The sequence below is a fragment of the Ipomoea triloba genome, chromosome 13 (assembly GCF_003576645.1).
Source record: "Ipomoea triloba cultivar NCNSP0323 chromosome 13, ASM357664v1".
In the NCBI taxonomy this organism is placed as follows: Eukaryota; Viridiplantae; Streptophyta; class Magnoliopsida; order Solanales; family Convolvulaceae; genus Ipomoea; species Ipomoea triloba.
Genome location: NC_044928.1, coordinates 9568955 through 9594755, shown reverse-complemented (window position 1 = coordinate 9594755; position 25801 = coordinate 9568955). Strand labels below are relative to the sequence as shown.

The window sequence follows — 25801 nt, the reverse complement described above, 5'->3', positions numbered from 1 at the left end:
GATCCTTACTCTCACTACTACGTGTTTAAGGTTTAATTTGAGAACCTACTACAGCTCGCCATATACCATGGTAGTTAATGGTGAGGAGGTGGGCTCAGTAAGTCCAACTCGTGGAATTCGTCAAGGTGACCCATTGTCTCCATATTTATTTATTATCTGTGCGGATGCGCTTTCTGTTCTTTTACAGCGGGCTGAGGCTCGAGGTGATGTACACGGGATTAGAATTGCATGAGGGGCACCACATGTTTCCCATCTGTTTTTTGCCAACGATAGCCTTATCCTTTTTAAGGTTACCCTCTCTCAAGCACAACGGGTCAAAGAATGTTTAGAGGAGTATAGTGTGGCCTCGGGTTAGGTTATTAATTATGATAAATCCAGTGCAATATTTAGCTCAAACACGGCTGATGATATGAAGGTACTTGTAGCTGCATGTGTGGGAGTACAAGTGACTGATGATCTAGGTCGCTATCTGGGATTGTCGTAAGTTTTGGATCGCAATAAGACCGCCATATTTCGCTGTGTTGAACAACGGGTTCGTGAGCGGCTCGAGAGTTGGCAATAAAAGTTTATTTCTCGAGCGAGTAGAGACATATTGATTAAAAGCATTACCCAGGCTCTTCCCATTTTTACAATGTCCATGTTTTTGTTACCGAACTATGTTTGCGATTCGGTTGAAAAATCTTGAATCAGTATTTGTGGAGCAGTGGTGGTGATAGTCGTAAAGGAATTCATTGGCTAAGTTGGGCTCGGTTAAGCGCATCTAAAACGAGTGGAGGTATGGGTTTTAAGAAACTACATGAGTTTAATGTTGCTCTTTTGGCCAAACATGGTTGGCGCCTTCTGATTAACCCGGAATCCCTAGTCTGCAGACTCTTGAAAGCTAAGTATTTTCCTAAATGCGAATTTTTGGAGGCTCAGCAGTAGGGGTGTAAACAAATCGAATCGAGTCAAATATCTTACTATTTGATTCGAATTCGACAATATTTAAGCTTATTTGTATTGGTATTCGATTAATATTTGAATCAAAAAATTCTATTCGTATTCGATTCGAGGATGTTATTCGAATTCGAGATGTCTAATTTAAAAATTTTAAGATTTTTCTAATAAATTAATGGATCTTGCACTATGCTTACTTCCCAGGGGGTCACCCGCTTAACCATAGAGTTCTTTGGCTATCTGGTTGTCATATCCTACTTAAAACCAATTGGTGATAGGTAGGTGGACATTAACCATCTAACCACATCCCTCCATGGTAAGCCACAACGCCACGCCTCAAATCGAGGCCACGCAACCTTGCCGACGCCCAACAATCCCCCTCCCAGCACCTGCATCAACCTTTGATCACCAAGCCCAGCTATGCAGCATGCCTGACTCGGCCCGCCTACCTTGCCGACGCCCAACAATCCCCCGCATGCCTGACTCGGCCCGCCTACCTTGCCGACGCCCAACAATCCCCCTCCCAGCACCTGCATCAACCTCTGCACCTTTGATCACCAAGCCCAGCTATGCAGCATGCCTGACTCGGCCCACATCCCACCTGGGACTGGACTCGGCTTTCGCCTTGCCATTGATTCGAACCCGTGACCTCGGCTCTGATACCAATTGATAGATCTACTTCCCAGGGGGTCTGCACTATGCTTACTTCCCAGGGGGTCACCCATCCCGTGACTACCGGAAGTCAAGCACGCTTAACCATAGAGTTCTTTGGCTATCTGGTTGCCATATCCTACTTAAAACCAATTGGTGATAGGTAGGTGGACATTAACCATTTAACCACATCCCTCCATGGTAAGCCACAGCGCCACGCCTCGAATCGAGCAGGGGCTGAACTCGGCCAACCTTGCTGACGCCCAACATAAAATATAATAAAGTTTTAAATTTAAATAACATAAAATTTTATATTAATATAATAATCAACATCAACCAAAAAAATAATCAAATCCATAAATTATACTCCTTATACAATAACAAAATCAACTGCGCTTCAACTATTATACAAATATCTTCTTCCTCCATGATGGGTCCTCACTTGGCCCACCATTTTCATTTAGCTCCTCTTCTTCTTCATCACTCTAGTCCTTCCTTTTCTTGGTAGGCTTACCATTCCGATCAGTTTCTCCCATTCCTCAGAACCCTCTGCCTAGTTCACAAGACTCACCGTCAGGTTTGTTAGAAATTTTATGTTCCTTGCAGTCAAACTGATTTCATTTGCAGAACCTTGTGTATGTTCTCATGCTATTTTCAAGAATCCCCAAAGCTTTTCCAAGCATCTGCAAGACGTGGACTCAGTTAAAATACAAAATTGATAAATAAATAAATAATAGTAATAATCAATCCTCTTGGGCAGTAGTAGAATGTATATTCTCAAAATTAAACAATGTCAACTATACAACCATTAGTGTATTAGGGATACAACAATGTCTTCAAACTCCAAAGAAACACAAACGGAAAAAAACCAGCAAAATTCATTATATTAAAATCCACAAATTCAATATATTGTAAATAAAACTATGAGGCAGTGAGGCATCTGGACTCTGGAATACAATTCTGGACTAGCAAAGTAGCAATATAAAACTAACAAAATATATTGTAAATAAAACTAACAAAAATCCATGGTTTTTCTTCAACTTAACATAAATCTGCTCACTACCATCGTTGTTGTCGTAGATCTGCCTCACTCAAACATTTTAAAGCGAAAAAGCGCACTAAAGCGACGAGGCCGGGCTTTGCTTTAAAGCGAAAGCGCAAAGCAAAGCGTCGCTTTTTCATGAAAAGCGACGCTTTAAAATATGTGTGTGTATATATATACATACATACATACATATATATATATATATATATATATATATATATATATATATATATGTGTGTGTGTGTGTGTGTGTGTATATATTATAATAAAAAACTCTAAATAGTCAAATTGTAATGCAAAATAACATTAAATAAGAACAACTAAAGTCATAACATCATAATAAAACAAACTTTAGTCATCAAAATAAGGTCACTTAAGCCATTTTGTCATCAAAATATAGCACATTGTCAATGATTCATTCATTCAATCCTTCAAAGTCATTCAATCCTCCATATCAAACTCATCTTCTTCAACACACAAATCCAAAATGTCAAATTTGATAACTCCATCATCCTCAAATCCTTCTTCATCTTCTTCATCTTCTTCATCCACAAATCTATACTCGGAAACCTTTTCCTTTCCCTTAGACCTTGATGAACTCCCAACCTTCTCTTTTCCTTATGAAGTATGCCTAAGAGAATAAGGAGTCTCATTTGCACCCGAAAATTTGGCAATTTCACCCCAAGTCAATCCATCCCCATCTTCAAAAGCCAACTCATCATTAGCATCCTCCGGGACACCTGTCAACCATTCATTAGCAAAATCAATTTGATCCAAACTAATTGGATCAATGGTATCCCGCATTTCCCATCGCCGCCTCAATGCCCTATTATACTTAATGAATACCAAGTCATTAAGGCGCATGTGTTCAAGGCGACTCCTCCTTTTCGAATGCAACTGAAATATTTAAAATGAATTAGTGCTTACATTTTTATAATTGGTAATTAATAACTTAAAAATAATAAATTGACTAACTTACATGCTCAAACACACTCCAGTTCCGTTCACATCCCGATGCACTAGTCGTGAGACTAAGAATCTTAATCGCAAATTCTTTCAAATGGGGAGTTGAGGCTCTAAAAGAAGTCCACCAATCAACTGCAAAATTTGAAAATCATTCAAAGTTTGCATTTTGCAATATTTTTATTATAAAAAAAGGTAAGCTAAATAGTCTAAGAAGCAAGAACCTGGAGCTTTAGAACCGCGTTGCTTCTTAGCAACTGCCAAGCCAAATAAGCTAGTCCCAACTTCCCACGTAGTCATTTCCTCGGAAATTTTCTCATGCAGATCACGATCTGGAACCAACCTATCTAAACACTCATAAAAGCCATTAACAACTTCTCCCGAGTGAACTGATGGAGCAATCGGTGTCTCACTCCTATACCGGAAGTAATCAGGATTCAAGTAGTAGGCAGCTGCATGCAATGGTTGATGAAGCTGGGAACTCCACCTTCTGTCTATGATTTCAAATACCTTCTTGTACTTGCTAGAGTTGTTGTTGAAAGCCTTTTCAATTGCTTGCTTTGTGATCTCCATAGCAGGATAAATATAGCCCATTGATGGCTTAACATCCCCATCAACTAACCGAAGTGTGCTAATCAATGGACCGCCTATTTTAAATGCTTCTAAAATTGTATTCCAAAGGTTTGGCATTTGTACAATTCTAGAACACTCTTTTCCGGCCTCTTCTTTGAAGTAAGAGCTTGTGAGAAATTCTTCTGAGTTGAACAATTTTCTCAAATTGTTCTTCTGCTCATGAAGCCTCTTGAAGGTTAAGAATGCTGTAGCATATCGAGTCTTAGCAAACTTGATTCTTCTGCTCGTGAAGCCTCTTGAAGGTTAAGAATGCTGTAGCAAATCGGGTCTTAGCAAACTTGTCCAAATCACGCTTTCCGGTATACTTTCTCAACCAATTCAACAGCTTTGTCTTCGAATGGATGTATACCGACAGTTTCAAAGCACGCTTGTACGCCATTGAAAAATGACGAATCTGAAAGATGTCTTTGAACATCAAATTGATGCAATGAGCAGCGCATGGCGTCCAATACAAACTCGGGAACTCCTCCATTAAATCCTTCCCAGCTCTCACATTCTCTGAAGCATTGTCAGATATGACTTGCACAACATTATCCTTCCCCACTTGATTGACAAAAGTTTCAAACAACTCTAGCATTTTGTTAGCATCCACCGTGTCCCTGCTAACATCTACCGACTCGAGGAAATACGATCCAAGTGAACAATTAACTAGGACATTAATAAATGCACGTTCTCTCCTATCTGTCCACTTGTCCATCATCAAAGAACAACCATATTTATTGCACGTCTCCTCATGTGGCTTGAACAACTCCTTAACATGCTCAACCCCCTTCTTAAGATAAGGCACTCTAACTTCATGATAGGAAGGTGGCTTCATTCCCGGCCCATGTTGTGCAACACACTCAAGAAAGCCTTGCAAGCTTTTAGTGTATTTAACACAATTAAATGGTAGTCTAGCCTCATACATCCACCGTGAAAATTGCACCATAGCTCTCTCCCTCAACTCCTTCTTGCATGCCTCCAATGTTACACTCTCACCGCCTTTTGACCTTTTCAAACTTTGGTGCTCCTTTGTATTAAAATACAAATCCATAGATCCTTTAATGGATTTGTTAGAAGATCCCAAACTAATTCCTATTCCGGGGTTCCCCGCCATCTCCGGAAAGTCCATATCTTCATCACCTTCTTCATCAAATGCAAACTTTGAAGGAACACCCATTGTCGCCGTTGAACTCACTTCCTCCTCTCTTTGATTCTTATTTAGCATAAATTCCTTCATTGTATCTCTAACAATTTGGGGACATTTTTTACACCCCGTAACATTTCTATTCCCTCCAACAAGATGCAATTTATGCCGATATATTCCACCCTTGGTTATTTTGTCACAATATTTGCAACGCACATGCGTAGTGCCCTTATCCAAAACCGGTGTTCCATGATCCCATCCGGGATCTTGATTTTTTGGATTTGACATGATGATAAATGATAATTTCTACCTAAACAATTACAAAGTATTCAACAATTAAGTATTGAAGTGATCAATTAATCATCAATTTAATTAAACAAGAGTAATAGAAAAAAAAATTCCTAGTTTGCAGTTTGCTACTACCTAGCCTACTGCCAACCAATCCCAAATTCCCAACATATAAATTTTAAATTTTAAATATATACTAATGTGAAAATGTAAATATGTAATAATATAATTGAATATTTGAATTTAAGATTTTAGTAATTTGGTTATTTTAAAAAAAAAAAAAAAAAAAAAAGCTTTGCTGCCTGGCAGCTTCATTCACTGCCAAATGTCCACACTCCACACTACTCCACACTCCAATGACTCCACAAATCCACAAACTTATAAGTGGTGAAAAAGAAAAACGAGAAGAAGCAGACAGCAGACTTACCTTACGGCTTACGCAGTGCCGGCAGAGGGCAGAAGCAGGTCAGCCGGCGAGGAGGATGGTCGGCGTCGGACGGCAGGTAGTGGGCGGCGTCGCGGCGATAGGCGATGAGAGGGGGCCGGGAGAGGCTAAACTTCGAAGACTGAAGACCGAAGAAGGGTTTCGCACTTTCGCGTGGAGTCGTGGACCAAAGGTTTTGTCTTGTTTTTTTTTAATTAAATGATTAAATTCAAAATCTGACCGTTGACTCGCCTCATATTAAAAAGCTCGCCTTTTTTGCGCTTCTCGCCTCGCCGCTCTTCGCCGGAAAGCGCAGTAAGTGCGCGCTACTTCATGTAGCCGCGCCTTACTCAGGCGAGGCGATTTCTTAGGGCCTCACGTCGCTTTTAACAAGTTTGGCCTCACTACCGTCGTCGTCGCCGCCATAGATCCGCCGTCGTCATCGTCAGGAAGATGGAAGTTCAGCTACAACGAGGTACAATCATTCGCCGCTGAGGTACCTAGCTACTTATTTCATAGTCCTCTGGTACTCCGTCCGCCGCAGAGGTACAATATTAGCTAAGCTACAACGAAGAAGAAGAAGAAGCAGCTAGGTAGATCGAAGAAAATAAATCAAAGAACGATGGGAATTGTAGGGAGAGGCGGCTACGAAGGGAATAAGGAATTGAGAGAAGGAGGTGACTGTGAAATGTGAATAATATTCCATAGATTATAGGGTTGATATAATATATATATATATATATATATGTATATATTCGAATATTCGAATAATATTCGAATCGAATACTCACAGATTTGTATTTGGATTCGAATATAATTTGAATTGAAATATATATTTGAATTCAGATTCGTATTCGAATTCGAATCGACATATTCGAATTCGAATCACGAATCGAATTCGAATTATTTGATTTGTTTACATCCCTATTCAGCAAGGTCATAATCCAAGCTACATTTGGAGGAGTATCCTTGCGGGTCAACAACTTCTTAAACTTGGTGTGACCCGAACAATTGGTGATGGGAAAGATACAAAAAAAAAATGGAGGAAAAAAAGAAAAATAGAGACAACAAAAAAAATTGCCCATTAACGTACCGAATGGGCACGGCTCGTGCACACAATACACACTAATGCACAATGCACACTAGTAGAGAATTTTTTTTCTTCTCTCTCCTACGGGTCTCACAAAAAAAAATCACCTATCTACAAATCTATTTTCTTCTCTCTTCTCTTATTTTTATTAGACTTGAAATTCTTAGACTACTCTAATCAAAGTCTAAGATAAGGAAAGAGTCTCCCAACTATTAAACCTAATTGCTAGGTTTGTTAGATGACCCTTAACTACTTACTGGCCTAGTGCAGAGAAAAGAGCAATGCGTATTAGTCAGCAAATAAGTAAGGCAGATATTAAAGCAGTAAGAACACCGGAAATTGGTAACCCAGTTCGGAATCTCAATTCCTACATCTGGGGGGAATCACTCTGATTGCCCAACTCTTCATTGATTAACTCTGTGAAATGTACCACCAATTTACAGTAGCGAATCATGCGGTAACTCTAGAAATCATCACAGGCTCCATTCTAGAGTTCAACCTTGAAGAGTTTGACAAGAACTTGATCTCTCGATCTTCTTGAATTGAGGCTCCCCCTCAATGATAGCACAACTTGCATTCAGAGTGATTGCTTGCCCAATACTTCACGAAGAAGATGTATCTTGAATCAAAGGCTACCTTTGTCAAGACTTCTTGTAATGTCGCATACGAAAACTTCACATCCAGTCATTTAGTGTTGAAACTCTCTAACCGGATCAAAGGGGATTTGTCTCATATTTATCTCACTTCTGATTTTGGTAAGTTGTTGAAGTTTCCGTAACTAACCCTGATCCTCTTGGTTGACTTCGTTCTGTGTCTTGTTCTGCGAACTGTCTTCAAAGTCTTCCAAGTCTTCTGAACTGTCTACTGAACTAAACTATTACAAACCTTGCATACTAACAGAGAACCTGTTTTTAAACTATCTGCTGAACTAGCAGAATTGTCACAAGAGCTTGGTACAACATAGGGTTTTTTCAAAACAGTTTTTACTTGGTAATTTTATTAACAATCTCCCCCTTTGTAGCAAGTTTCTTGGCAATTCATAACAATCTTCCTAAAGCATCAGTGATAGTTAAAAACAGCGTTCATTCAAATAACATAGTTTTCAAAACAGATTCAAAAGAAATTGAACTTGAAGATGATTATATCATCTTCACACAAAAACTAAGCTTACAATTTTTGAAATGAGAAAGAAATCTTCATAGCAAACAGATCTGGGGTCATCTTCATCAAAAAAAGGAACCAAGTAATAATAACCAACAGTAACCAATGCTTAGAATGGTAACAGTAACCAATGCTTAGAATGGTTGTTCCTACTCCCCCTATTGCCAGGAACTTGTGAATCTGTAGCCACAAGACTCCTTAGCAGGACCAAGTAGAAAAGCAACCCAGGTGTTAAAACAGAATCATTCAGATTCCGAGGACTCATCCTCCTGGCTGTTTACAGTGAGATCATCTTCAGGTGGATTTTCAGCAGTTTGTTCATCGCTTGCCATGGAAGGATTAGTAGGTGGTTCAGCAGCAGTACCAGTCATTTCTTGATCTCTCAACCTCAATTGTTCACGCAGTTGCATCTCAACTGTTCTCTTTTCAACAAGAATCTGTATGATTGTGTTGAGATCTCGGATGCTTTTGTCAAGGTGTTGGGCTATGAGTTTGCTAGTAAAAGGTGCATCAAGGTTCAAGGCTGGGGTCGAGCTACTTGCATGTTCTGGAAAGATGTTAAGCACATGAGTTCCTTGTTTGAGTCTGGCGTCAATCGTTCTTACTTGTGGAGCTTCCATAGGCTCATTTGGCTCAGGTTTGAATCCTTGTGTGCGTAGTACTCCATAAATTGTGCAGGGAAAAGGTAGCTTTACTTTGCTTTCCTTTGACTCTGGTTTCCTGAAGGATGCCACATGTTTGAAGATTATGTCACCTAAGTCAACGGGAATACCTTTGCCTATTTTGTAGATCAAGGTGGCCATGAGCAAGTTTAATCCTCCCCTGTGTTCATTTGGCATCCAATTTGTCATGGCTAGTTTATGCAGAATTGCATACTTTGTTGTTAAGGATTTGGCAGGCAACATGTTGGTTTCAGCAGGAACAATAGCTATAGGTTCCTCCTGTAATGACCTTTGTGATTGTATTTGCCCCAATAACAGGATCCTCAATATCACTTGCATTAATGCCCAGATACAGATTGATGGTACGAGTGTCAAAATTGTATTCTTTTCCTCTCAGCCAGACACGTCCATAAACCTGTGAACCAGCCTCCTTGATAGTCTTCATAAGGTTTGCATAAAACTCTTTTATGGAAATAGGTGGATAGCTTCTCTGAGTTGTCACAGACTTGACAAGATTTATCTTCTCAAACACTGGCATGAGTTGGCACTGGGATTTGAACTTTTCAACATCAAGGTACCTTTCACTCAGAATTTTCCTTTGGTTTGTGGAGTCCCACCTTGCTGCATATTCATCAGATAAGAATTGAGGAGTGATTACTTCAAGAGGTGCTATGGCAGAGGCATCAGGCTGGCTTTCAGGCTGTTGAACTTGAATGGTCTTCTTTCTCTTCTTACTTCCAGTGGTTTCCTGAGGGGCAGGTTGTTCAGCAACTGGTTGTTTCCTCTTAGATTTTCGAGCTGGTGAGGAGGTTTCCTTTTCCTGTTGAGCTGTGGATGATCTGGTTTTTCGCCTTGTGGCAGGGGCAGAGAAGACTTGAATTTTTGCCACAGGATTTTTGTCAGCTTGGTCTTCTTGGATCTTCTTTCCTTTAGCCTTCTCTTGGTTCTTCTTCACTTGTGACAAAGGCAGATTGTCTTCTTCATCAGTCGGTTCTGCAACTTGTATTTCTGGAGGATTTCCTGTTTCAAACTCAAAGTCTAGTGGAGAGTCATCAATAGGGTCTGCAGGGGTTTTTTCTGGATTTGGTTCAGATGGAGGTTCAGACCTGGTTTCATCAGTGTGTGAGTTTTCTGACTCAATGGGGGGTGGAATTTCAGGATTTTGTTGTTCAGGATTATCTGCTTGTGAGGTTTGTGATGATGGTAATGATAGGATTGGGTCTTGTGAGGGTTTTGTGCTTTGAGGGATGTTCAAGGGGATAGATAATCTGTTTGTGAGGGAGGTTGACCTTCTGTGTTCATCCATGATATTAAACAGATTGAGTTTTGAAAATTTTGAAGCAGGAGGTTCAAGCTGATGTGGACCATACACAATGTTAGTCACTGGGTTAACATCATTAGATACTGACAGATTTTTATCAGGAACAGGCAAATTTTCATTTTCATCATCTATGGGTTCTTGTTTCACAGAGACTACAGGTAAGGGTTTTACTACAGTGATGTTTTCTGGGTTAGTTTCATCCTCAGTATCCGATAGAACAATTATATCCTGAAAAATTTGTTAAAGACAAAAGCTATACTGTTCATACACGTACATTCTTAAATAAAACAATTAAGGGAGAAGGGTTTTTCAGAATAAACCTCAGGATCCTTAGCTTTTGTTGTTTCTCCTTCTTGAATTGCAAGTGGTTTTAGGAACCCTTTCAAGTAATCTAGTTGCTCTGCCCTTGAGTACCACGACCAGATTGGTTCTCCTCCCGGAGGCTTCATCTTGTTGTTGACTATCATTACCATCTCTCGGGATGCCTGATGTTGTATTTCAGAGGGATATCTGTCTGTGAGTCTGGAAAAATCGAAATATAGAGATTCATCTTGGTCCATTGTAGCGATTTGTTTCAAGACTCCAAGTTTTGTGTGAAGCTTATGAGAAGTTTTGCAGCTTTGAGAGATTCGGATGATCTTTTATTTCCTCTTATCGCAACTGGATTTTCAAAGGTCGAAGGACTCCATGATGACCTGCTTTTTCGGGTCACGTGATGAGGCGTGAGGAGAGTGGGAGTCGTGCTGATTTGACAGCTGTCATCTCCGTAATAAATGCTGTTGCAGCTTGGTCAATGGGGTGTACTGTTCTTCAGTTATCTTATGCTTATCAAAATGGACATCAATATTGTGACAAACAAAAATTCAAAAAAAATTAAAAAAATTCAAACTGAGCGGAGGATTAAAGCTTGTACCACTTACTGCACTAGTTTTGTGGACCGTTACACATACCAAGTTCTGATTTGAGGGAGTTGAATCTGATTGGTTCCAATGCCTTTGTAAAAATATCCCCCAGTTGTTTATCTATTGGTATGTAATGTAGCTTGATGTCTCCGTTTTCCACAAGTTCCCTGATGAAATGGTGACGGATATCTATATGCTTAGTACGGGAATGTTGTACTAGATTTTTCGCAATATTGATAGCACTGGTGTTGTCGCAGTGAAGATCAGCACTACTGAACTTTAGACCATAATCGTTCAGCATTTGTTTCATCCAAATAAGTTGAGAGCAGCAACTCCCAGCAGCTATGTATTCTACTTCTGCAGTAGATAATGAGATGGAGTTTTGCTTCTTACTGAACCATGAAACGAGGTTTTTACCCAAAAAGAAACAACCTCCCGATGTACTTTTTCTGTCCTCCAAATTTCCTGCCCAGTCAGCATCACTATATCCCAGTAGTTCAGTACCTGAGTCACGCGAATACCATAACCCATAGTTTACAGTTCCTTTAACATATTTGATGATTCTTTTTACTGCATTTAGATGTGTTTCCCTTGGGTTTGCTTGAAAACGTGCACACAGACCTACACTAAACATTATATCAAGCCTGCTTGCCGTAAGGTACAGTAGACTCCCAATCATACTTCGATAAAGTTTGCCTTCAACAGGTTCTGAGTCGGAATCTTTTGATAGTTTTACCGTAGTGGAAAGAGGGGTTTTGGCCTCTTTAGCAGAATCAAGACCAAATCTTTTTACCAGGTTTTGAGCATACTTGGTCTGTGACAGAAATAGCCTTGTTTCCATCTGTTTTACCTGTAAACCCAAGAAGCATGTCAATTCTCCGATCATGCTCATCTCAAATTCTTTTTCCATGACTCGAATAAATTCCTTGACATTTGCAGGCGATGTTGATCCGAACACGATATCGTCCACATAAACTTGGGCCACTGTTATGTGATCTGTGGTCTTTTTAACAAACAGTGTTTTGTCGGCTCCACCACGGATGCACCCATTTTTCAGAAGATATTGTGTGAGCCGTTCATACCACGCTTTTGGGGCTTGTTTCAATCCATAGAGGGCCTTTTTCAGTTTGTAGACGTGATTAGGATAATGTGGATCCTCAAACCCTTTTGGTTGAGCTACAAAAATTTCTTCATTGAGAAGTCCATTCAGAAACGCAGTTTTCACGTCCATCTGGTTCAGTTGAAAGTTCAGGATGCAGGAAACGGCCAATAGTAGTCTTACAGACTCAAGTCTAGCCACAGGAGCAAATGTTTCTTCATAGTCAATTCCTTCAATCTGTGAATAGCCTTGTGCCACCAGTCTGGCTTTATTTCTCGCAACATTTCCCTGTTCATCGGTTTTATTTCGAAAGATCCACTTTGTTCCGACTACATTCGCATCAAGAGGGCATGGTACAAGATCCCATACCTCATTTCGTTCAAATTGCGCGAGTTCATCCTGCATAGCCCTTATCCAGTTTTCATCTTGTAGTGCTTCTTTGTAATTCTTGGGTTCAAATTTTGATGTGTAACAGGCATACCCAGATAACTCAGCAAGACTGCCTCTTAGCATTCCTCTGGTTCGAACACCTGCTGTGGGTGTCCTTAATATGTTTTCTGCAGGATGATTCTTTTGAACATGCGATGGAACCTGCTTTGGTTGTGTAGATTGATGAGAGTCTATGTTTGTATGTTGTTCAGTGTCTGTTTCTGAGTCATCTGGTTCAGTTTCTGACTCAGATTTCTTGATTCCTTCTTCATCATCTGGTTTTCCTTGGCTTTGTTCTAGTTCAGCAGCTGGTACATACTCACTAACAGTTTGTGGTTGATCATATTGATTCTTGGACGGTCTTGATACGTTTGTTGTAAACCCTGTAAGCTCTACTGTTTGGTGAGTATCCCAAGAATATGCCTTCATCATTTTTTGGCTCAAATTTTCCAATCTTTTCTCTGTCATTTAATATGTAACATTTGCTGCCAAAGATGCGAAAGTATTTCAAATTTGGTTTCCTTCCTCGCCAAAGTTCATATGGTGTATGCGACATCCCTGGTCTGAGATAAACTCTGTTGATTATATGACATGCAGTGTGTACTGCCTCTGCCCAAAAGAACTGAGAAAGGTTTTTGCTATTTATCAAAATCCGAGCCATCTCTTGAATGGTTCTATTCTTTCGCTCTACTACTCCATTTTGCTGAGAAGTTTTGGGGGCTGAGAATTCGTGACTGATTCCATTTTTGGAGCAGAAATTTGAGAAGTCCTGATTTTCGAATTCCCTGCCGTGATCCGATCTAATCCTCACAATTTTCCCAATGTGTGATCCTTTTTCTTTTTGCAGTTTCAAGCACAGTTTCTCAAATTGTTCAAACGTTTCTGATTTGTTTCTGAGGAACATTACCCAGCAAAAACGAGAATAATCATCAACACAGACAAATATGTATCTTTTACCTCCCAGGCTTTCCACCTGTGTTGGTCCGATTAGGTCCATATGTAGAAGATCCAGACATGAAGAAGTTCCTATATGGTTGAAAAATTTGTGTGGAGCTCTGGTTTGCTTTCCCAGCTGACAAGGGCTACATATACCAGTTTCCTTGACTTTGAACTTCAGTATCTCTCTTACACATTCATGACTTATAAGTTGGTTCATATCTTGATGATTCATGTGTCCAAGTCTTTGATGCCAGAGATCCGTGTTATCACAGGTTGTACTACAGCACAAAAGATTAAAAGACAATATAGCAATTGTCAGAGGATCTTATACCTTCTATGATAACTTTGTTCTGTTTGTCCTTAACGATGCACCGATCTTTTGTAAATCCAACATTCAGCTTTTGGTCACACAGCTGGCTGATGCTGATCAAATTTGCTTTAAGACCCTGAACCAGTAGAACATTAGATAGTGAAGGCAGTCCAGCTACGTTGAGAATCCCAATACCCATGATGTCACCCTTAATTCCATCACCGAAGGTTACTTGTCCGGTATAAGGGATGACATTCTTGAGAAATTCTTTACTGCCGGTCATATGTCTAGAACAACCACTGTCGAAATACCATTTTCCATGTTCTTTCCCAAAAAGCATAGAATAGCAGACCAAATCTGACTTCCTTACCCAAACTTGACGACTGACTGTGATAATCCATTTCTTCTGAAATTTGTCAGTCCTCTGATCACTGTAGAACCTGTAGCATTCAGGTCTTGTATGACCTTTCTTGTTGCAGAAATGACATATTGGAGTGTATTTCCTCAAGGTTTTCTGATTGATTTCAATATTTGTCCAAGTGCTAGTACCTGCAGGAACAAACTTAGTGGAGAAAGAGTTTTGAGAGTTTCGAATGTACCCCAGACCATTTCGAATGTTGGGTGATCTTCCGGAGTCAAGGATTTGGTTCAGGGTTGATGTTGTGTTCATCATTTGGATTTGTTTCTTGAAGGCTTCCAATTCAACCGAGAGCATCATCACTTTTGAGTTGGACTCAGCTAGTTCAGCATCTTTGTCAGCAAGCTGTTTCTTCAAAGTTTCAATGTTCTTTTCCAGGAACTCATTCTTGGAGTTTGTGGTTGTGTGAGTCTTCAAGAGAATATCTCATTTCTTGTATAGTTGAATGTAGGATTGTTCAAGTTCTTCATATGGTATTTTGTCTACATCTTCATGATCTGAGCAGTTTTCGAAGTCCGAGTGAGATTCAGCTACAACTGCAGTGAAGGCTACGAAGTTCCCTGATATTTCTTCTACAACTGCAGTGAAGGCTACGAAGTTCCCTGATATTTCTTCATCTTCATCTTGAGTTTCTACGAAGTTCCCTGATATTTCTTCATCTTCATCTTGAGTTTCTTCTGAACATTCTTCATCACTCCAGGTGGTTGCCTTCATGGATTTCTTCCTTTTAAGGTAAGTGGCACATTCCACCTGAATGTGTCCAAAACCTTCGCATTCTCTGCACTGAATTCCTTTGTTCTTGTTCTTGTTTTCCCCTTGTTGCCATTGATTTTGTCGAGGCTGATTTGAGGATTGTCCTGATTGATTGATTAGACCAGTGTTCTTCTGATAATTCGAATTTGATGATTTTCCACCGGATCGAGATGAGTTCGACGAAGATGGAATAGCGCTGTTTGATCTGTTTGGTTGATTCTTACCTCCCCTGTTTCTTCGATTTATCTGTTTCAGAATCTTAGTGAAGTTCCTGGTTATCATTTCCACAGATTCATCATCTAATTCTTCGAATTCTTCTTCTGAGTCACATTCTTCGGCAATGAAGGCTACATTCATACCCCTTTTTGAGTTGCTGTCTTGCGATAGGATGTCCATTTCGTATGTCCTCAGATTTCTCATTAATTCAGCAACAGATTTTGTTTCCCAACCAACACTCTCTTGAATTGCAGTAACTTTCATCCTGAAGCATACGGGTAGGGATCGAAGAATCTTCCTAACCAGTTTGTCCGAGGAAAACGGTTCACCCAACACGGCGGCTTTGTTCTTCAATTCTTGAACCCTAGCATTGAATTCAACAATAGTTTCTTCATCTTTCATCCGTAATTCCTCAAATCTGGTGAGGACTTGTTACATCTTGGTTTGTTTAACAGCAGAGTCTCCTTCATATAGTTTTTCAAGAATCTCCCAAGCATCTTTTGCAGAGCTGCATCCAGCGATTAACCCAAATTGGCCTTCATCAAGTGATCCAGTGATTGTGTTTAGTGCCTTGTTGTTATTGTCGCTGTTGCTGATTTCTTCGGCGCTCCACTGTTCAACTGGAGCCAGGATTTCAGACTTGTCTTCTTGAATCCTTTTGGGGTGTGTCCACCCATGAGTAACAGCCTTCCAGACATTCACTCCTTGTGCCTGAAGGTAGATTCTGGTTCTTGCCTTCCAGTAGGCATAATTGGTACCGATCAGTTGAGGGGGTCTAGCCTGCCCTTCCATGTCTTCTTTAGGAAACACAACAGTCAAGCTCAAAGAAAAGGGTTAAAAACAAAGGAAAAACAGAGAGATTCAAAGGATCATTATCAAGAGAATAGCCTTGAGACTGTGCTCTGATACCAATTGAAATTCTTATACTACTCTAATCAAAGTCTAAGATAAGGAAAGAGTCTCCCAACTATTAAACCGAATTGCTAGGTTTGTTAGATGACCCTTAACTACTTACTGGCCTAGTGCAGAGAAAAGAGCAATGCGTATTAATCAGCAAATAAGTAAGGCAGATATTAAAGCAGTAAGAACACCGGAAATTGGTAACCCAATTCAGAATCTCAATTCCTACATCTGGGGGGCATCACTCTGATTGCCCAACTCTTCATTGATTAACTCTGTGAAATGTACCACCAATTTACAGTAGCGAATCACGCGGTAACTCTAGAAATAATCACAGGCTCCATTCTAGAGTTCAACCTTGAAGAGTTTGACAAGAACTTGATCTCTCAATCTTCTTGAATTGAGGCTCCCCCTCAATGATAGCACAACTTGCATTCAGAGTGATTGCTTGCCCAATACTTCACGAAGAAGATGTATCTTGAATCAAAGGCTACCTTTGTCAAGACTTCTTGTAATCTCGCATACGAAAACTTCACATCCAGTCATTTAGTGTTGAAACTCTCTAACCGGATCAAAGGGGATTTGTCTCATATTTATCTCACTTCTGATTCTGGTAAGTTGTTGAAGTTTCCGTAACTAACCTTGATCCTCTTGGTTGACTTCGTTCTGTATCTTGTTCTGCGAACTGTCTTCAAAGTCTTCCAAGTCTTCTGAACTGTCTACTGAACTAAACTATTACAAACCTTGCATACTAACAGAGAACCTGTTTTTAAACTATCTGCTGAACTAGCAGAATTGTCACAAGAGCTTGGTACAACATAGGGTTTTTTCAAAACAGTTTTTACTTGGTAATTTTATTAACAAGACTGATTTTGCTTTTGGTCCCTTTTACATAACATCCACCAAATCTCCATTAGGGACGATGACAAATTCATAATATCTTACCAGCCACTTTGATTTACGCCCTTTAAATGATGCTCAATCAAGGGAAAAAAAAAAAAAAAAAGATGAGAAACTTGGAGAAGATAAATGGAAATCTCGTATTTAGCCTGGTAATATTCTCGTCAAAAACTGCAAAACTCCAATTTGTTTTTCTTTCTAATGGATTTATGGAATTCTCGAATTGTGAAACAAGAACTAATGGAGATGTGAAGATTCGCAGCTTGGTATAGTGGAAGATTGAGCTTACAACTACGCTGTTGCATTTGGCAATGCAACCTAGAACGCAGTCTTTTCACCTTGGAAGTTGGAAGTCATATGTATGAAGTTTGTTTATAGTGTAAGTATTTGCAACAAATATCTCCATGCTAAGTAGCTGCTTTCTACAAATTGTATGGATAAACTGTTCGTTGCGTTTTTCTCGAAATGATGAAAACCCATGTATCGTTTGGTTATTAGCTTGAAAGAGCAGACCATAAAACTACAAGTCCAACAAAAAAGTAGACTACAAAGAATAGTGTTGTATTGTAAGATACACTTCATACGTAGATATAGGCCCTATTTGGCATACTCAACTTATAAACTAATTTAAAGCTAATATTTAGGCCTGTTTGGTAACTTAGTTAGTTGTCAATTTTGACTTATTTGACCATTATTAACTGTTTAACTAGTTAAACAACCAATATAAGTATTTGATTAATTAACTTTTTGTAACAATTTATTACTCCAAAACGCTAAAATTCAAAAAGTAATTCAAAACAACTTTTTTATCAGTTTTTGAGTCATTTTGCATGTAATCAACTATTAACTAATTTACCAAACATCTTTTTAATGTTATACACTAATCAAGCCCACTAACCCAACTAGCTAACAACTATTTACCAAACATCCCCTAAATCATTTTCACAGTCAAAAATTAAAAGCAGCAATGCCAAGACCAAAAATGGAATTAGTGCTATCTACTTTTAAATAAGGTTTAATAAGAAAAACTAGGCTCAAAATTTCTCTATGAAATTATCTATTACCACTCCAAAAAATGGAAAATTCTCTCCCTTTTTAATGCTTAATTATATATATCATAACAAGAGAAAGTTTTCCAGTAATGTGGATTACAATGCCTTTGTTCTGTAAAGTTTATATATTGTGCGTTGTCAGATATATAAGGAGAGTTCAACTTCATAAAGCAAAATGAACACTTAATAAGACACGGCAGCACTAAAATCCACAACATAAAACTTGTCATCTATCATACCAATAAACAATAATAATAAGCCTTTAACAAATAAAGTTTTAAAGTTAGTTTACTAAATAGTAAATACTCTGAAGTAAAAACTTTTGGGGCTTGGTTTAGCATTAGCAGCAAAGCCAACAGGGAGTTTGGCTTAGATTCTACAGGGAACCATCTGCATAAAACTCATTTGGGACATGCATCATTATGTATTGAGAGGCACAGAAATATACAGTAAATGGCAAATGCTTATTGTAAGATGTAGGAAATAAACAGAAGGCAATGGCACCTTAGGAACTGCTTCACGTCAAGGTCAAACATCATATTACAAATGCTACTATCCCTAAAACAGCGAGATAAAACCATCTTCTACTTCTACTGACCACAGCACTTAACTACCAAAGCAGCCAAACTTCAAATGAAAAAGCCAATACTCTGTTCATCCAGCATCTCCTAAAGTTCAGAAATGTACTGTGATAAATAAGAACACTTACACTGATAGATTCTTCTGCATAGTCGTGCCCCCACCCAAGATCCTGAAATTTTTTGAAGTGGCAATTTAAGCTAATGCTATAGAAAAAAGCTGGAAATCCACGTATACAAATTGATGAAAAATGGCACCCCTTCCAACTCAAACCTAGAAAATCACAAAATCCACATCCTCATCAATCCAAAAATAGAATGGTGACAATGCTTGTTCTGGAAGCCCCACACAATTCTTAGAATCATCCTATAGATCCATATTTTCCAACATAAATGCATGCCATGCTGTACAATGCCCAACCAAGACTGGACCCAGTGGAAAATAATACACAACTAAATTTTTGAGCTGTCTACTTGTTAAAGAAACTCATTGAATGGGACATCAACCTACCATTTTAGAACCGATTAAAGGTTTTCCCAAAATCATTGCGTCTCTGACGAAAATCACCATAGTTGTCATGCGGCCTTGAAGGAGGATAACTTTCCATGGGATTTGGATACCTGCTTCTGGAGTCCATAGGCATATTGGGCCCAGAATAGTGAGCATTGCCTGCAGAATTCTCATACTCAGGATAACCAGTTTGATTGTATGGATGACCAAATCCAGAAGTGGGCATATGCTGGTTAGCCTGTTGTAGCCTTCTTTGAGCATCTCGTTGAACAAACTCTTCCCGTTGTTTGGCATATGCCCCTCTGAGGATACCAAGATTTTTCATATAGTTCTCCCTTATTTCTCTGACAACCTTAAAGTTGAAAAACCAAAACATTGTCAGGACCAATAAACACCGGCTTTACAAATATGTAGTCATGAACCTAATAATTATATACCAATATCCAAAAATCGAACCAAATTATCCAGTCTAAAAGGAAAACAATATTAGGGCATCTAATATTATAGGCTACACACTTTTTTTAACCTCAAAAAACAAGAAATGACAAAAATATTCAAAAACACTTAAGAGATTGAGAAGTTGAACTCTACCTCCCGATGCTTATGATTCTCTTCATCTTCTTCCTTGTCCCGAATTCTTCCCAGATCATCAGCTTCTCTTCTATATTCCAATTCTATTTCTTCCAATGTCTGAAGAAAAGCTGGGTATTCAACATTATGGCCAGATTTCATATCAGACAACCGTGGTTCAGCATTCCATCCATCAGTCCTGTAAGCACCCCTACTTTGACTATGACCATCACGTGAATTGTATGAGTTGGCCAAAAAAGACCGACGAGCTGGAGACCTTGAGTGGCTTGAACGTCCTCTAGCTCCATCACTACCATAAGCTTCACCAAAGGAAGAATGTGTTAAGCACTTCCATTACGACCTCTAAGTCTCTATAATGATGGCAGCTTTAACACAGCAAACTATCCTAACTTCTCATAGTGAACCCATCTGAAGCAAAGGAGTCTGGACATGCTTTCAGTTAAAATTTTCAATTGGGTGACATTCCTTTTCATTTCAGACCACCATGAAAGATACATCAGAATCGAACAGAATGCTTGGACAGAAGAACTTACCTCTTGCTGCAAAAAAGAGTAATAAGCAACAAGCAACATTACTATATTATATGGAAAAATAAGGAATTAAATGAGCATGGGTCTCAAACAACAATGATACATGTTAAAGAGTCCAACAACCACAACTAGACATGAAACTAACACATCTGTGCAAAAGTAAAATTATATCCTCTTATTTCCCTACCTTGGGGAGAACCCCTTGAAATGTTTTGTACATCTTCATGAAAACGGTCTTCGATGATCTTCTCTTGCCTGGCAGACCTGGGATGGAACTGAGAGGGTCTATGCGGGCTGTGATTAGATCTCTGCAATTCAGAGTGTACAATACGAGAGCTAACAGGACTTCGGTGCTCAGGTGTCCTGGACATGGAAATGTGAGAGCTAGAAGATGCTTTTTTCTCACCCTCTTCTTTTACTTTGTGAACAGCATCCACACCCTTTTTCAAAATCAACCTGTCCTTCCCACTGACTATAATAAATTTATCCTCAATTTTAATCTTGCAACCAATATCCTTCTCAATCTGAGTTACCACTTTCTCGGTGAACAAGGCTTTCACATGATTTTCCCTAGCAGGCACTCTTTCAAAAAAATCTTGAGACTTTCGATTAGCTCCAAGTGTTGATGGACAGCCCTATAAGTAGGCCATTTTAGCAGTATAACATGTATAAAATAAAGCTTGATTTTATTTCCATGAGTCATGTTTCATTTCTAAAACAAAATGGATACTGAACTCCGTACGCAAACCATGTGAGTATCATTGAACAAGTCATGGTTCAAGGAAAGAAATGATACCCTGGATTACAGAACTACAGAACACTAAAAATTGGGACATTTGATACCAACTAGATAATAGAGAGTGGTACCAAGAAACAATCATATTATTGAAGAACCAACAAACTTAGAACCAAAATCTTAAATTCACAAGTAGGAAGAAAATCTTCCCAAAACACCAAGTTTGAGATGGGTAACAGAAATATTTACTTAGGCTTCATATAGTATTCACTATTCAATAAATCTATTTAATTCTATATAATGGCAACTTAATGAAACAGTAATCAGTAGGACAATTTATTAAAACCAACTACAACCAAAAAGCACTCCTGAAGCTTGGTCATTTGAATCATAGTGATATGGCATGTAAATAAATATTAAATTCAACATGTATTATGGAGTATCAAAGACCTGAAGACAAAGAGTCCACATAAACAAGCAAAAAGTAGCACACAACATTTGTCCCAACCGGTTTATATCCTTTTAGAAGAATTTAAGCCAGATATGCAAAAGACAAAACATCAATGAGAAACATGCACCTGTGTAAAGTGTCCAGACTCTCCACATATTTTGCAAATCAATTCTTCCTCCTTCCTTTTCTTCCAGTTTCTCTCAGTTGCTTTGGATTTAGCTTCCCAAACCTTTGCTTCTCGGCTAGTAAAATCAGTAGGAACAGCATTTGGGTCACGTGCCTCTTCTTCCTCATCAGAACCAGTATGGGGCCTTTTGTTTATTGTAGTCCTTTCCTGTGCCTTAGGTGCAGCAGATCCATGAGGACCAGTATATTCCTTGTATATTTCACTAAAATCATCATCAATATCCGAATCCTGCCTACCATCCATCTCAGAGTTATATGCAAACACAGACCTGCACAACAGCAGTAGTAATGACAAAGATGAGAAAGAAGAAACTTATAAAATCAAAATAAAAGTTCAAGATTAATCAAAGCTCAGTAGTGTCTAGACAATCCCACATTTCCTTTTTAAGATTCTCTATGCCAAAAACCGTTCTCCCATCCTGCTTGTATAAAAAGAATTCCTACTTTTCTCCCTTATTCCTCAGAAATCTATTGCTTGACAATTTCAGGCGAGTAAGCAATCTGTAGTGGCAATACCCACATACCACTATAGAAAATCACAAAGCATATGCTACAAGCAGAATATTCCAAAGGAAGAGAAACTAACAAAGCCATCAGTTGGAACAAATTTGCAAAAATACAGCAAAAATCCCAAGCCCTAAACAGCACAAATCATCCATGAACTGTTTCGGCGAATCAATTTCGAACAATATATTTCAATGTATCCAATGCAGCATTACACGGCCATGGCAAAATAACAATAACATCGAAAATGGCAGTAAATATGAACAAAGACATTAAGAAACGAAGAACAAAACCATAGACAATCATATTCATAGGGCAATGGAATAACGTGACAATAACAAACAATAACTTCGAAGACCGGAGGAATTGAAAACTAAAAAGTTACCTTTCTCTTTTGAAGAGGCTAGGAGTATCCAGAAGTCCGGTGCTGAATCCCCCAAGGCCTAAAGCAGAAACCAGAAGATGTATATTGGTAGGGAGATAGATAAAGGAGTGAGAGTCAGAAATGGAAGCGTCGTGCGCAAGAGGCGAGGGCTAGGGTTTGACAGCGGAGGGAGATGAAAGATTGGAGACTGAGCTCGTTTGCTTATCTTTTTTCATATATAAATATATCTACTAAATCAAAGTTCTCTAACCGAAAAAAAAAAAAAAAAAAAATTATTGATGCAATGGTTTGTTTAAAGAGTTCATTCCAACAATGGTCCTCCCATTATATTAATTTTTTAACATTAATCCCCGATTTTTAATTTGGACAATTTAGATCCTTGACTTTCAAATTCTTTCCAATATTAGTCTTTTTATCAAATATTGGTTAAGTTGAGGTCAAATGTAGGGGTAAAATAGTCCGTTCACCTGTTTAGTATATTATTACTCGTATTTCTCCTATCCTATACGCAATATATATGAATCGAAGCCATGTAATCCCAGTCATATATATAGCATATATTATAGGAGAAATATGAGTAATAATACACTATACAGGTGAACAAATAATTTTACCCGTTCATTTGACCTCAACTTAACCAAAATTTGACAAAATGACCAATATTGGAAAAATTTTGAAAGTCAAGGGACCTAAATTGTCAAAATTAAAAGTTGATGACTAATTTTGAAAAATCAACATAGTCGGAGGACCATTGCTGGAATTAACTATTTGTTTAAATATATAGTTCCGGTCATAGGTTCAAACTTCAGTCGTGGAGCTTAAATTTTCTGACCTGTAAATTTTTGAAAAAGTATAAAATATATACTACATTATAAGATATTATGAATATTTTTTGTCTTTTTAAATATTGTTCATATTATTTTTGTTTTAGTATTTTCTTACTATTTTTCTTAATTTACGCATTATTATTATTATTATTATTATTATTATTATTATTATTATTATTGTTATTGTTATTGTTCAGGAATATCTCCGCATTCTATCAGTGTAAACTCTAACTAGTAAATTACCCGTGTGATGCACGGATATATATTTTAATTATATATTTAAATAATAAAATTAATGATAAAAATTATAAACAATTTTAATATTTGAAAGTGTACATTTATTTGAAATTATAAGGTTTGTATATTAGTATTGAAATTGATTACTCAAAAATTATAATAGAAAAAGTAAACAAAAAATAGAAGGAAGAACATAACTAATTGATATTATTTTAAGTAAAAAAAAATACTATAATCAAATGAAAGAAATCTCTATGTTTAATTACCATAGTAAGATTAAAGTGTTAAATACAGGTTGGAAATATGTGCACGTTTAATTTTCCTTTTAATTATGGACATAATATGTGTATGTTTATTTTTCTTTAATTACCCACCATTATATGTGTATGTTTAATTTTTTATATGGGTATGAAAATATAAAATCATCGTAAGAAGGGATTATCTATGTTTAATTATCATAATAAAGTTAAATATTAAATACGGTTAGTAATTATCACATGTTATTTAGATGGTAAATAGGAAGGAAGCCTTTTTGGTAAGACATATTAAGAAAAGTGTCAATTAATTAAAATATAGAAAATCTACACTTATAATAAGAGCCAATAATGTTAGACCCTTAACTGGAACTAAAAAAGAATGTTGGTGTAATAGTCTGCTTTAACATATTGTTCTTTGTGTTCTTCTTATTGTGCAACCTCCAATTAAATTCCTAATATATCCTAATCTTTTATAATTTTACCAAATTTTTCCGTTAAATATAACGGAAGTTTAACATTAAATTCTTTAGGCAATTTGTTTCTTTATTGCAGTTTTCAAACAAATTGGCAATATTCTATAATAAATTTTGTATAGATTCCTAACTTAAAATTAGAATATTGAAGTCTTAATAAGATTCTATAATAAATTTTGTATAGATTCCTAACTAAACCATTATTCTACCCAAAGTCCCAAAACAATAGTATATAAACCCCTCCCCTTCTCATTGGTATTCACCAAAAACTAAACCAATCATATTCTGCAACACACCATCTACTTGACATTCTATAAATATGATTGTCAAAATATTATCATGCTAATTCTATTATATGTATTTGTACTCATAATGATTATAGTTTTTTTTTTAAAAAAAAAAAAAGAAAAAGCAATGATGGTATACTCATTAATTAGTATAATTTCAATATCGTTATGTAAATATATCTATTGTATAATCTGTTCATCTATACTTGTATCCTTGTATGTAATGTTGTGGTTCTCATTATATTCCTCTATAATCTACCAATTTTAGTTACTCCTAACTCCCTAATCTATGGTATTTGAATTTATGTTGTGGTTCCCAATATATTATTTCATAACATCCTTTATGAACATATTTTCAATGACACAAGGATATTAGTAATGACAAATGCAGTAAAGTTAATTGATATTGACACACAAATTGTGGGCTGGAGTTGTACAATTCATGTCATTAAGAAAAACAAACCAAAAAACGCTATTAGAACGTCTGAGAAAAAAAGTATATGCTTATCGTACTTGAGGATGAAACAGTAAGTAAATAGTAAAATTTTTCTCTTTTTATTATTATTATTATTATTGTTTTATTTTTATCATTATTAGTATTATTATTAATATTATTATTATGAAGATGCTCTCATTCACCACCAACATCTTTGTAAATACTATATCTAAATGCAAGGAACTCGAGTTCAATCAATAGTGTTTGATAATGACATTGGAATGTATGATATCACTTTACAAACCAACAAATGGTACATCATCTCAAATGTCATTGTCAAACCTGTCCGGACGAACTATAAAGTACTTGATCACAAATACAATTACACATATAGATTTTAAATGGTCGGACTGGTGTCCAAACAAGTGACAATGATGACATGCCATTTGCTCCCATGCATGTAAGTGGTTTATTTGTTTCTACTTATTTTAGTTGCAATTTAGCTATTTACAATTTTGTTATGTTTTATTAAAATATATAAGTATCGAGGCTATTTCTTTGATTTTTATTAATTTAGTATTTTTTTCTATCTCA

The 25801-nt window shown here is 37.4% G+C and overlaps 3 protein-coding genes across 5 annotated transcripts; all 3 read right to left on the bottom strand.

Annotated features, from left to right (window-relative positions):
- Nucleotides 1-3073: 3073 nt before the first annotated feature.
- On the bottom strand, nt 3074-5387 carry LOC116001162. Its single transcript, XM_031241051.1, has 5 exons — nt 4440-5387; nt 3820-4396; nt 3612-3730; nt 3313-3529; nt 3074-3249 (listed from the first exon to the last, which is right to left on the bottom strand). The coding sequence occupies exons 1-5, from the start codon at nt 5385-5387 to the stop codon at nt 3074-3076; spliced, it is 2037 nt and encodes a 678-aa protein (XP_031096911.1).
- A 3842-nt stretch (nt 5388-9229) lies between these two features.
- LOC116001160 (cell surface glycoprotein 1-like) lies at nt 9230-10860 on the bottom strand. The gene is made up of 2 exons (XM_031241050.1): nt 10621-10860; nt 9230-10528 (listed from the first exon to the last, which is right to left on the bottom strand). The coding sequence occupies exons 1-2, from the start codon at nt 10858-10860 to the stop codon at nt 9230-9232; spliced, it is 1539 nt and encodes a 512-aa protein (XP_031096910.1).
- A 7803-nt stretch (nt 10861-18663) lies between these two features.
- On the bottom strand, nt 18664-22878 carry LOC116002250. Of its 3 annotated transcripts, XM_031242355.1 has the most exons (7): nt 22691-22878; nt 21743-22070; nt 20616-21063; nt 20432-20437; nt 19899-20197; nt 19308-19659; nt 18664-18969 (listed from the first exon to the last, which is right to left on the bottom strand). In XM_031242355.1, exons 2-6 carry the CDS (start codon nt 22043-22045, stop codon nt 19312-19314), a joined length of 1404 nt encoding a protein of 467 aa, XP_031098215.1. In that variant the 5' UTR covers nt 22046-22070; nt 22691-22878; the 3' UTR covers nt 18664-18969; nt 19308-19311. The 3 variants fall into 3 exon arrangements, with proteins under 3 accessions (XP_031098215.1, XP_031098214.1, XP_031098216.1); XM_031242354.1 differs by having other exon boundaries at nt 18664-19659; XM_031242356.1 differs by lacking the exon at nt 20432-20437 and having other exon boundaries at nt 18664-19659.
- Nucleotides 22879-25801: the final 2923 nt, after the last annotated feature.

What these genes read in the sequence shown, in the direction of transcription:
- LOC116001160 (XM_031241050.1), bottom strand. Translation starts at nt 10,860, where the DNA reads ATGGACCAAGATGAATCTCTATATTTCGATTTTTCCAGACTCACAGAC. An exon ending in CAAAAGCTAAGGATCCTGAG is followed by an intron (nt 10,529 to 10,620) that starts GTTTATTCTGAA and finishes CAAATTTTTCAG; the next exon opens with GATATAATTGTTCTATCGGA.
- LOC116001162 (XM_031241051.1), bottom strand. Translation starts at nt 5,387, where the DNA reads ATGGGTGTTCCTTCAAAGTTTGCATTTGATGAAGAAGGTGATGAAGAT. An exon ending in TTCACGAGCAGAAGAATCAA is followed by an intron (nt 4,397 to 4,439) that starts GTTTGCTAAGAC and finishes TTAACCTTCAAG; the next exon opens with AGGCTTCATGAGCAGAAGAA. An exon ending in ACTGGAGTGTGTTTGAGCAT is followed by an intron (nt 3,530 to 3,611) that starts GTAAGTTAGTCA and finishes TAAATATTTCAG; the next exon opens with TTGCATTCGAAAAGGAGGAG.
- LOC116002250 (XM_031242354.1), bottom strand. Translation starts at nt 22,045, where the DNA reads ATGGATGGTAGGCAGGATTCGGATATTGATGATGATTTTAGTGAAATA. An exon ending in AGTCTGGACACTTTACACAG is followed by an intron (nt 21,064 to 21,742) that starts GTGCATGTTTCT and finishes GCCTACTTATAG; the next exon opens with GGCTGTCCATCAACACTTGG. An exon ending in AGAATCATAAGCATCGGGAG is followed by an intron (nt 19,660 to 19,898) that starts GTAGAGTTCAAC and finishes TTCAACTTTAAG; the next exon opens with GTTGTCAGAGAAATAAGGGA.